Source organism: Carassius gibelio, chromosome B9 (genome assembly GCF_023724105.1).
Source record: "Carassius gibelio isolate Cgi1373 ecotype wild population from Czech Republic chromosome B9, carGib1.2-hapl.c, whole genome shotgun sequence".
Taxonomy (NCBI): domain Eukaryota; kingdom Metazoa; phylum Chordata; class Actinopteri; order Cypriniformes; family Cyprinidae; genus Carassius; species Carassius gibelio.
This window is the reverse complement of record NC_068404.1, coordinates 17,971,768-17,984,874: the sequence shown is the minus strand read 5'-3', so window position 1 is coordinate 17,984,874 and position 13,107 is coordinate 17,971,768. Positions and strand designations below refer to the sequence as shown.

At 39.9% G+C, this 13,107-nt stretch overlaps 1 protein-coding gene across 3 annotated transcripts in view; it reads right to left on the bottom strand.

The window, feature by feature from the left end:
- LOC127964754 (Krueppel-like factor 12) overlaps nt 1-13,107 on the bottom strand; it is a 49,326-nt gene that overhangs the window by 18,411 nt on the left and 17,808 nt on the right. For 2 of the 3 annotated variants that reach the window (XM_052565073.1, XM_052565072.1), the window contains exons 2-3: nt 8,594-8,676; nt 3,608-4,091 (exon numbers count right to left, since the gene is read on the bottom strand). In XM_052565073.1, coding sequence (XP_052421033.1) covers nt 3,608-4,091; nt 8,594-8,659 — 550 coding nt within the window. In that variant the 5' untranslated portion in view covers nt 8,660-8,676. The remainder of the gene's footprint in view (nt 1-3,607; nt 4,092-8,593; nt 8,677-13,107) is intronic. The other variant, XM_052565074.1, reaches the window with a different exon arrangement.

Sequence of the window (13,107 nt, the reverse complement as noted above, 5' to 3'; positions counted from 1 at the left end):
CAGCAGTCCCAGAGTGTCGTCGGTGAGGTCTCCAGAGTTTGGGAAGGCACCGTGCAAAATGTGTGCTTCTGATTAGGGCATGTGGCGAGGGGCCGAGACCTGTCTGCGTGACCTTGGACTAGAGACAACTACACAGATCCTATGTTTGCAAAAAAGCACTTTCATCTCAGTAAACACTATTCTGTTTGTTAGAAAAGCAACAGTATCTTAAGATAATCCACAATTGTGGGCTTTAGGGTGGGAAGTTTAATTTCTTGCCCACCGGGCTGTTTTATCCACCACAAGCAATTTTATTTTATTTTTTCTCAGTATAAAAATATACACAGCCCGTTCCAAAAAAACAAGTCACACACTCTAATATTTAGTTGGACTGCCTTTAGCTTTGATTATGCATTCGCCGTGGCATCATTTCGATAAGCTTCTGCAATGTCACAACATTTATTCCCGTACAGAGTTGCATTCATTTTTCACCAGGATATTGTATTGATGATGTGAGAGTCAGACCACTGTGCAAAGTCTTCTCCAGTACAACCCAAAGATTCTCATTGGGGTAAAGGTCTGACTCTGGACTCTGTGGTGGCCAATCCAAGTGTGAAAATGATGTTGCATGTTCACTGAAACACTCTTTCACAATTTGAGCCTGAAGAATCCTGGCATTGTCATCTTGGAATATGCCCGTGCCATCAGGGAAGAAAAAAATTAATTGATGGAATAACCTGATCATTCAGTATATTCAGGTAGTCAGCTGACCTCCTTCTTTGGGCACATAACATAATCATCCATGCAGTAATTATCCAATGGGAGGATCTTAACTATTTGCTTAGTTAAATCCAGGTGGTGACTTTTTTTTTTTTTTTGGACTGGCAGGGTTTAACTCAATGTTATGGGTGTCTCTTTAATGGGCACTTTTAGCCCTTCGGAAAATAAACTTTTCATACTCTCACTAGTTAATTTAATTTGTCAAATAACAATATCTAACAGTAGATATACTGAAGAATTCTGTCTTTTTTTTTCTGAAAGCCATGAATATTTCTACCACACCTATATAAGATATTTTGTGATTAATAGAATTATGTGGTGGAAATTACATTAAAAAAAAAATTGGGAATAAAAAGACATTAAATCTTGTTATTTTCAGTGAATTGAATTTACAGTGCAAGTGAACAAGTGATTTGAAGTTACAGTATGAAACGATGGTATTTAACATTTCTTCCCTTTGTTTTCTCCACAAATCTTAAGCCTTTCACTGACACATCTGTATTCTAATGTACTAACTTCATATAATCTGTCTTCACATCTTAGTGCTCTTGAAAGGAATTTAGACCTTTCATGTCCAATAAATAAATAAACAAAGAACAAAGTGAAATATAACTTTTCCTTTTTTTCTTTCTTTTTTTTTCTTTCTTTATGGTTCCTTTCATCTCATTTTGGTCCACTTGTGCAATACTATTAGTATCAATTTACGCTATATACGGCAATGTGAGATGAAACAATACAAGTGTGACCTCACATGCTTGGGTGTGTTTGAAAAGAGCAGTGAAGTGCTACAAATATCTGAATATATAAATATAGCAATGTCATAAACCTTGCCAGATTTTCAAATGACTTCAAAATCTAAATTAAACGTTCAACAATCATACTTAAAAAAAAATCCTTTCAAATGGCAATCTGACATGTCTTACAGGTTGACTGCCACATTGGCTGGTACATAAATCAAAATGACCCAGCCAGCACGGCACAAACGCAGGTGGCAGGAGTTAATTTCCCGCTTTGCTTACTTGACTTGAAATGAAGCTTTTACTTTATATTTCCACCACTTCAAAAGCAGACAGTGTGCCTGACGCACAGCACATACTCCCTAACAGCAGGAAGTACACAGGCATCTGAGGACAATCAGCCCCATATCTGCATATCATTATGAGTATGGTGCTTTTCTGTGAAGAATGGACTGTCTGAAGCTAGTCTTTTCCTAAAACAAATGTGAAGGAAACAGATGCTTTTAATCAGCTTTCATTTTCCCCCATTCCAGTTGATTTATTTTCCCCTGTGATCACAATTTCATAAGATTTCAACATTCCCCTTGGGCCAGGCTGATGTTAAGTGCTTCACCCAGGGGCACCCTGGTGATCAAGTAAGTCATTCTCAAACTGTTAAGTTATTCCCACTTGCAAACCTCCAACCTTTTTTATTCTGCAAAAATATAATTTCTTTACTGGTTGCCTTTTGTCTTGTTTTTTTTTTGTTTTGTTTTGTTTTTTTCAGTACAAATATCTAAACATTCTTTAAAAAAAAGATGCATTTACTTTAAAAGAGTTTTTGCATAAAACAAGTAAAAAATATATATTCAAATGGGGTAAGAAAAATAATCTTGTTTTCCCTTTGAATTAAGTTTATTTATCTCATTCTTTTGGCAGGTTTTTTTTTTTCTAGTTTAAAGCATTTTTTTTCTTTTTTTACACAATGGGCCCTATTTTAACGATCTGAAACGCAAGTGTCAAAGCGCAAAGCGCAAGTAACTTTGTGGGCGGGTCTCGGCGCTGTTGCTATTTTCCCGGCGGGATAAATGGCTCTTGCGCCCGGCGCAAATCTAAAATGGGTTGGTCTGAAGTAGCTTCATTATTCATAGGTGTGGTTTGGGCGTAACGTGAAATAAACCAATCAGAGCGTCATCCAACATTCCCTTTAAAAGCAGGTGCGCAAGTTCCATTATGGATTGCTATTATTATGGCGTATTTACCTGGCGCACGCCAGGAGCGGTTCACAGCCGAGGAGACTGATGTTCTTGTAAGAGCAGTGAAAGACAGAGAAGTTGTGTTGTATGGGGATGGGAGAAACCCACCCAAAAAAGCGTCGGTTAAACAGGCGTGGGAGGAAATAGCCACAATTGTTTCATCGATTTTTTTTCCTGGTTCTTGACGGACAAACCAATTTGTCAGATGTCCTTATATACATATATGACCTCAAACAGGTCTGATCCTTAATTACTACAATTAGCCTGAATAATTTGTAAGCTAGATTTATGCCTATTTTTTCACATCTTCGTGGCACACCACAATGATTTCCGTCATCTCATGTGTTAATATTTTTTAGTGTAACAATTTATGATTTGCAAAAATAACTGTTGCATCTGTGTAGATTACATGAGCAAAGTGTATGCGCGTTGTGTACGCTATACATTATGGTCAAGCATGCGCCCTTAAAATAGCATAATGAACAACGCGCAACGCGCCACTGACTTTAGACTAGGTTTTTTCTGGTCAGTGGCGCAATTGTTTAATGGAACAGCAAAATAGCACCAGGGATTGTTTGCGCCGGAACACGCCTCCTTTTTTGCGCTGAACCGCCCAGGGAGCGCAAGTTCATTCACTAGTTTAGCGACGTGCTTCTGTGGAGGGAAAAGCGCGCTTTGCGCGGGTGCAAAATAGGAATGGCACATGCGTCGGTGTACAAAGTCAATTGCGCTGGGTGCAAGATAGGGCCCAATGTCAGTTTTGATCTTTGACTTAATGCATTTTGCTTCTTAAGTAAATGTATCTTGTGTTACAAATATTTAGACATTTGTACTGGAATATAAAAATACTGAAATAAAAAATACAAATGTCCTCACCTTTGCCCTGGTACTTGGCCTCGTCCAGGAGAGGTAACATGATTGTGGAGTTGAGGGTTGCCGGGGAGTGAACGGCTGTGGTGTACATGAGGGGCAGCGACTGCACCACCACAGGGATACGGTGCACCTGACTGGGAAGTTTACTGGGGCTGGAAGGGCGGACGGGGTGGATGATGTGCAAAAATTGCTGGCCTCTAACTCCATGAGGAGAGCCCACCAAGGACCCGGGTGTCAAAACGGACGGCATTCCCGAGGAGACTGAGGTGATGACAGAAGGTGAGGATGACGATGATGAAGATGGAGAGAAGGCTGAGGTGTTGGAGGAAGGTGATGATGTCCTTGTCTTGTTGATGGACAGGTCTACAGGCTCTGTCTGGGTTTGGAACTGCTCGGATGAGAGCAGGTCTTCTGGAGGTTCTGCCTTCACTTTGCTGAGCAGGAGCGGCACAGTCTCCATATCAGGATAGCCGTGCACTTTGGGTGACTGTAAAGAACAAAGAAATAAATGAAGGTGGTGTTATTTTAGTTTTTTTGGTAGTTCAATTTCGAATCAAATAAATTCTATATATGTGTGTGTGTGTGTGTGTTTGTGTGTGTGTGTGTATAAGTGTATTTAAATATTTACAACAGAGTTGAACAAAGATAGAAAGAGATGACTAGATAATTTATTAGAGAAAAAACCTGTTTTGTTGTATCCTTTTTAACAAGCAACATTCTGTTTATTTCAAATCTGATTGAAAAATTATTCACGATTCAGTGAGCCAGAGTCAGCCTGGATTATCAGACTGTTTTGTGAATCATTTAAAAACACAGTTCAAACAAGTAAATGATTCACTGACTGAAAGAGTCAGACTCAAACTGGGTTTGCAGACTGATTTGTGAATCTTGGGAATAAAAAAAAATCAAACATCATGTCTCACACTTGTAGTCTGGATCACGTATGAAATGTTGCTTGCTCCTCTAAAAGAACATCATCATGGAGAGAGGACCGGTTAACCCCACAGGGGCGTCTGCCCAAAGAAAAAACCCAACATAAATAAAGTGCTATCAGATAGAGCATTCCTCTCTGCAGCAAGAGTAAGCAGTGAAATGATCGCTCCTGAGCAGGCAGCTAATCATGACAGAGCAGCTCATTAAACCGAGGGGAAAAGTTCTTGAATTGTGACGGCAGATATGATAAACGGTCTGCTGTAGAATCACGGCTCAACACTTTTCTTTATGCAGACTGAGTGGGCCTGTAGCAAATTACAGTCCCCCCCCCCCCCCCCCCCCTGAGCTCATACTATTTTTACTCGGGACACGTGGAGTCACTCTGGGCGCTGCTGACCATGAATCAGCAGTAGGCTATGCGGTACAATAAAACTGCATTTGAATCCAAAAACAAACAAATGTCAGGCAAATAAATATGCTGACGTGACCCGTAAAATGGGTCATTCAGGGCTCAGAGGTCAAGACACATGACCTCAGGGTCAGGGTTACAATACTAATTTGATTGGGCAGGGAAAAGAGAAGTACTTTTAAAAAAAAAAGAGACCCCTTTCTGCAAAGTGTGACCGTGCTGACAACCATGGCTCAATGGTGATTTAGACAGGAGTTTCAGGAGTTTTGGGTTAAAAGAAAAGCACAATGAAAATTTTTCACAGCTCTACTCAATTGACTAGTGGGGCTGTTATGGGATGGTAGATCTACAAGTCAGTTTTCTCTTGTGGGAAAAATGTATTAATCAATAAAAATACTGAAGCTATACATTATTAAATAAATACAAAACATGAGGTAGCTATAAAAAAATAAAAAAGGCATGACAGACATATCCCTGTTGTTCAATCTTTATGGGTCCAGTAGAAGCGGGGGAAGCAGTGTTACGACCTTCAGCCATATTTCTAGATTTTTTTTTAACATTTAAATTAAAGTTTTGAGTAAATGTTATATATCTGCTAATTCAGATGATACACATCATGTCATTTAACATCAATGAACCTGATCGCAAATCAAATGCTATATCTTAAAATAATCCATATTTTAAATGCATACATCACAATTTTTCAGTAAAAAATGCAGAACATGGTCTGCACAGCTGCACAGACAGGGTGGTTATCAAACCCAGCAAGTGAATTTCTATTAGCATAGCATGCAATCAGCAACCTACTAATGAGGGTTGTATGAAAGAGAAGGGAGGTGCCACTAATGACCAATCAGCATTGCTATCTAATTGAAAAACCTGCCTCTGTAATATCTAAGAAATCCTTTGTTGTTCCCAGCAAAAGGGACAAAACATTTCTGGTCAGATCCTTGGAGCAGTAATGCAACCTCCACATTTCCTGCTACAACGGACCATTTTTTGTCTGTCTGTGTGTCGGTAGTGAACTCTCGCTCTAGTTCTATTGAATTCTGTGATGTACCCTTTAGGGTATGGTTAAGAGGCTTTATACTGCATGTGTTTTTTGTTTGTGTGTGTATATTGGACATTGTGCGGATCTGTGCCTGCGGCCGCTGTAGCCTCAGGTCTTTGCAGCCCTCTGAGACAAACCACTTTCTCAAATAGATCTCATCTCCCCTCTTTACACTCTAGTCACTTTGGCCCTATAAAAGCTCTGAATTTAGTTCCACTGTGTTTTTATTTTGCTCAAAGGCAGGTTCGAAGCACTTGAAGATAAAAACGGCAAATAATCAAGAACTGCACTCATGATTATTCAGATGGTATCACTGGCTGATCCAATATGCTGTAAGCCGTTTCGAGAAAACCAGATGAAACTGTAAACAACAGCAAACCGAAACTGTGAACTATGGAGAACCGTAGCACACATGAAATCCTTTCATATGGAAAAAAAAATTATAATCAAAGGCTTTGAGGTGATTAAAAGCTGTTTTGCATACCGATTCCTGTTCTTGTTTGAACGTTAGTTTCTGTAGAAGTGTATTATAACCTCACCCGCTCTCTCCTCCGTACTTTCCACCTTGGCTCTTTGCTGATGACTTTCACTTTATTCGGGGATCCTGCGTGAGATATCTGTCTAGCTGGTGAGGGAATTAACTGGGGCGAACCATTCTCAGCAAGGTCTTGGCAAGTGGCCACCGGAACGACGACCATGTTTGAGCAATGAAATGCACTTCAAAGAGTCATTGTGTAGGTTGTACACTTCCTGACGCTTGGCAGGATTTTGACGCATATGGATAAATATGTCTACCAGCCTTTCGCAGGAAGGAAGCAAGGTGTTGCTGGCTTGTGAAGTAGAACACAACAAGGGTATGTCGTCGGCTCTCAGACGCAACTATTCACAAGTTCCCTCTCCAAGAAAATAGTGCATCCATCCATATCCGCTTTTTATTAATAGAGCAAATAATGTAGAGCAGTTCACTAAACAGTGCATCACAATGAATGACCGAATTACTCTATAATTTATACTGTAATGGATTTGATCGATATTTTAATGCACCAACATGACACAGAATAAACTTCATCTACTGTACCATGCCATGCATTCCTGAGTCAAAGTCTTAATCAATCAATCAATCACCTTTATTTATATAGTGCTTTAAACAAAATACATTGCGCCAAAGCACTGAACAACATTCATTTGGAAAACAGTGTCTCAATAATGCAAAATGATAGTTAAAGGCAGTTCATCATTGAATTCAGTGATGTCATCTCTGTTCAGTTGAAATAGTGTCTGTTTTAATTTGCAATCAAGTCAATGATATCGCTGTAGATGAAGTGACCCCAACTAAGCAAGCCAGAGGCGACAGCGGCTAGGAACCGAAACTCCATCAGTGACAGAATGGAGAAAAAAACCTTGGGAGAAACCAGGCTCAGTTGGGGGGCCAGTTCTCCTCTGACCAGACGAAACCAGTAGTTCAATTCCAGACTGCAGCAAAGTCAGATTGTGCAGAAGAATCATCTGTTTCCTGTGGTCTTGTCCTGGTGCTCCTCTGAGACAAGGTCTTTACAGGGGATCTGTATCTGGGGCTCTAGTTGTCCTGGTCTCCGCTGTCTTTCAGGGCAGTAGAGGTCTTAATGATAACGCTTAATGATTAATCGTGATTATTTTATTCTTGTTGTGTAAAAATATGTAAATAATTTGTAAAATTAATGTGTTGCGGCTTAACACTTTGGTGGAAAACGATGACTTGTGTTTTTTTTAGGATTCTTTGAAGAAAGTAAGAAGTTAACAGTCCTAAAATGTACAGTGCATTACACAGAATACCTTTAAAAGCATTCTTTCCTGGAGTGCATCACAGACGTCCTACACTCTCAGAATTTTTTTTTACAAAAGCTGTGACTGGGGTGGTACCTTTCCAAAAGGAACACCTTTGTACCATATTTATCCCTTAAAGGTGCATTTTAGTGCATTTGCAATTAAAGGAACATCAGTCCCTAAAGTGTACATATTAGTATTTTTTGAAAGTACCTATGAAACCGCCCCAGACAGTTTTTGTATTTTTGTACCTTTTTTCTGTTTCAGAAAGATTTTTTTTTTTTTTTTTTTTGATTTTTAAGATTAATTTATTTTATGTAGTGTCTATTTTAGGGCTGTTTCTGAAAGCGTAGGACTCTCTTGCGGGCCCCTGGGGGTCCCTGGACCCCAGTTTAAAAACCCCTGATAGATACTCTAAAAGTGCCTGGAGGTGAGCCTAGATGTTCATGTAAAGTACATGTGCAGTTAAGTAAGCAGCATATGAGGAAATAATTACAAAAAAAGAGAGAAAGACTCCCTACAGCAGTGTCTCTGCATCTGTGCTTGAGCCCTGCCAAAATGGCTGCCCTGGCTGCAGTGGCCCTGACTGTAAGCCTTGAGAGCATTCCTGTTCCAGCTGTGGCTCTCCACATCAGGGCTGCTTTGCGCGCGCACACACACACACACACACACACAAACGCCTGGGAGTAATTAGGTGTATCACAGCAAGGGGGTGGGTGTGTGAGGGGTGAAAGAAGTAGAGGGTGATACAGGAGTAGGACAAAAATTGTATGAAAAACAACTGTTCTCTTACCCCTCTCTCAGATTCCAGAGGTTCTGCTTTGACTCGGACTGCAGGCATTCCGTCTAACATTAACATCCTGTTATTGATGGCGTCTGCGAGCCGAGAGAGAGAGAAAAAGAGAAAGGCATGAGAAAGCTGCTGAGTGTGACTCCTCTCACCTTTTCTGTGATTAAGTCAAACCTAGCAAGCTCTGAACAATAGCGCAGGCAACAATGCAACAGGCAATGATGTCATCACGGTATGCAGTGAGTAAACAGTTGAGGTTTATGGCCGAGGGTAAACAAATACTTCATCACCTGAGATGAAATGTTATGGTTACTCTATTCTGTGCCTGGTTAAACATAAACAAAAACTATTTATAGTTATATATCACAGATCATATTTTATATTTGAAGCTAAAAATGATCAAATTAAACATTTACCTTTTATGGTTTTATTAGCCTTCAGTTAGCATGATAATAGCTTAACTTATAACAGGTCAAGTAGAGTTTTATTGAATAGCTTAAATGTTATATGTACAAGATATCATAATGACGAGTTACACTTTATTTTAAGGTGTCCTTGTTACAGTGTAATTATTCATTTCAGTACATAATAATTTTTATTAACTACATGTACTATATGGTTAAGGTTATGTTTAAGGTTACTTGCATGCATTATGCCCAATTTATTGTTTTTATAATAGTAATAACATAACGTGTAACAAGGACACCTAAAAATAAGTTGTTACCATATTACGGATTGATTGCACTTGAAAAAAAAGGTAAAAAAAAATAATAATAAGAATGCTCTCTTTAAAGAGCCACACAGATGGGAAATCAAAAATTACCTGTATTACAGTGTATGATGTAGCTGTCCATCAGTGTAAACAATGTGCAAACTAATTAAACCAAAAAGTACACGATTTATAAAGTTATTGGCTTCCAAAGTAAGGAGTCGACTCTGAATCGCTGAAACGAGTCGTTATAGATTTCAAATCTTTTGCCCATCTCTATGTACGTCACTAGGAACACTTTGCATAATAATCTCCGCCTACCGTCTTGGGAGAAACGAAGCTCTGACCTTCCCCACCCCCCCCAACACAGACACTCTGGTTGGTGTGATAGCATCATGTCGTGGAGACGGTTTGTTTTATTTTCACTGCCAAAGAATGAAGATCAGAAGAACCAATGGCTAAAATTCATTTTTACCACAATACCAGAACAGTACAACAAAATCCCTTTTGTTGAGTTCACAACATTTCACTGATGACTGCTTTTCTAATCTCGGTGAGTACAGCGGGATTTTCAAAGCGTTTGGCCATAAAAGACGGTTCATTACCAACTTTATTTAGACCAACGAGCATCTCCGAATCACAACGCTAAGTATGATTATGAAGTTATGTGTTTGTTTTCTCCCGAGCATCAGTATGTGTGCTGTCTGCAGCCTGTCTGCGCTGATCTTCGTTTACAAACACGTCATTAAAATGAAGTGTAACTCCGTGAATACTCAACGAAGAGACATGAGAGAGATATCTATAGAAAGCTTGACATGCCTAGTTTAAAACTAAAAAAGTGCTGCCGAAAACAGATATTCTGTGATAAAGTAATCCATATGAAAACAACGCGATGTCTGTTTTTCATGTCTCCCTTCACTATATCTAATGTGACCACACCCCCGAGGTGAACGCGCAATTCAGATTCAAACTGAAGCGCGCGGCTTGAATACACCCAGACAGAAGAAAAAGCAGTGAGACTGTTCAAGTTTTTTATTTTACTGTTTGCTTTAGCGGTAAGAGGAATAAGACATAATTCACCCCAAACAGATGCTAACGCATTGTTTACCGTGAAGTTGTGTGTGGAACAACCAATCAAAACTATGTCAGTTGACCAATCAGAACACAGTATGCTACCGACAGGTGGGGTTTAAAGGGGGGGGGTGAAATGCTATTTCATGTATACTGAGTTTTTTACACTGTTAAAGTGTTGGATTCCCATGCTAAACATGGACAAAGTTTAAAAAATTAAGTTTGGGAGCAAAAATACTCCTTCCGGTTTGTCACAAGTTTCGGAAAGTTTTTTTCGAGTATGGCTCTGTGTGACGTTAGATGGAGCGGAATTTCCTTATATGGGTCCCAATGGCACTTCTACCGGAAGAGTGCGCGCTCCTGTATAGCAGAGCACTGAGAGCCTGAGCACAGACAATCACTGATCAGAGTGAGAGTGTCGCAAAATGTCACAAAAGGAGTGTGTTTTTGGTTGCCAGGGCAAGACAACCCTGCACAGATTACCAAAAAAAAACAGCATTAAGGGACCAGTGGATGGAGTTTATTTTTACAGAGCATCAATGGAGTTGTGCAAGTGTTTTTGTTTGTTCCCTGCATTTCGAAGATGCTTGTTTTACAAACAAGGCCCAGTTTGACGACGGATTTGCGTATCGTTTATTTCTTAAGAATGATGCAATCCCAACGAAAAAGGGTCACGATCGTGTGTTGGAACCGCAGGCGGTGAGTAAAACTGCTTAAAATATCTCTGCCTCCTTGTTAGTGCGTCCGCCTCCCATGCCAGAGACCCGGGTTCGAGCCCCGCTCGGAGCGAGTCGTTGCTGCTGCTGCTCTCATTCAGTTTCAGCTTCGGGATCTGATTCTGGATCATAAATAAATGGCTGAATCTGACTGTAAGCCATGGTTTGTTTTGGATGATGTTTTTTTCCTCACGGTAATGTTACAGCTTCCACATGCTCTCAACGCAAAAGCCTATTCGCGCTCGTGATTCTTTAGCTCCGCCCACACGTCACGCCTCCAGCCGGTCATGTTTTTCCGGGAAAAATCGGTACAGACTATCTTTCTCTTATGAATATAATAAAACTAAAGACTTTTTGGAGTTATGAAGGATGCAGTACTACTCTATAGGTACTCAAGATTAACAGGATATTGAGTGAAAACGAGCATTTCACCCCCCCTGAAAAATAACTGAATAATGCTATGAAAATACATGATGAATACATTGCTTTAACAACTCAACATGACATACAGGATTATATTTAAAGTAACTTCAATACAGTGTAAGTAGGAGAATATGGATACAAAAGACTGATCGATTGATTCAGTCATTTATATATTTACATTGTACATTAAATCGACATTCAAGTAAATGCAAATGACTAATTTTAAGAAGTCCCTTTGCCTGATGTTGTTAGGCAGAAAAAGAATAAAATAAAACAAAGAGAGTGAAATATAAAGCATTTACAGCTTGGTTAAAAGCACATATAATACACAAAGATTATTTCTATTTTTTTAATTATACTATAAATACAGTCTTGCCTGAAGAAAACAACATCAATGATGACCTTGTTGGTTATCAAGATGCCAATTCCTAAAATATTTGAATGATTTATAGGATGCATGTCCTAAATGTCATCAAAATCAATCCCAGGCCACCTTTGAAAGTGTTTTTAGTGATCCATTCACTGGAAACACATTAATGCCAGGTGTAAAAGGGGCCTGTAGATAGGAAAGAACATTCAGCATCACCTAGGTGACCAGCTGCATGTCTGTAGGGTAAAGCTGTGCTAGCAAACACATGCGCTCACTCGTTACACACACACACACACACACACACACACATACATATAGCATCTAAATACACGCACACAATCAAGGCTGACACTGCTATCAGAGTCTCCTGACAGTTCTCTTCTTGTATATTCACACAAATGACAAGATTATCTAACAGAATCCATGTCTTTGTGCAAACTCCCCTCAGGCATCTGAGACTCTGAACAAAGACTCCAGCCTTGTTACGGCTCTGTGCTTTGCAGTGGGCATTGCTCTACCAGACTCTCTCACACATGAAAAGTGGCCACCTCCCTCAACATCCAAGGGATGCACAAGGAGACAGCTTTAATGAACTGGTGGAATCTGATTACAAGTTAATATTGCTCTTGAAGCACTGCATGATGGGGAGATGAGACACTCCAGCACTCCCACTGAGACGGTTTCTCTCCCCCGTCTACTCAATTTACCATGTTTAACACCTTAAAGGTGCAGTAATGGATGCATGAGCATCTTGGGAAAGCAGTATTCATGTTTCTTTATGTTTGTTTGGGTTTTGCCTGTCGGGAGGGACAAGTCTGCACACAAGCAGACAGATAGGTGACTTGTCTTGAAGATAGAAAAGCGTGAACCTAGATCTCTGCTGTCAAAATGACTTTCTTAGATGTGATAGATGCTCCTACGATCTGCACACAAGTGTTGCAAACATGATCAGTGTGGCTTTAGGCGTCAGAAAAGGGAACTTCACGAAAGAGTCAATCACAACAATGTGATTGTGGCTCAGAGGGAGGTGTCCCAAAGTAACCCGTGCACTTATTATTTTAGCAGCAGCACGTGATGGTATGCAAGCAAAGCAGATACGCTTTAAACATCTCTATTACACATCACTCCTGGCATGGGCGGCAGGAAATCAGGCCCAGATTCTGGTGAAGATGAGACAACACTATGGTCCACCGGATGAGTCAACATTTTCATGCTTTTACAGGAAGTG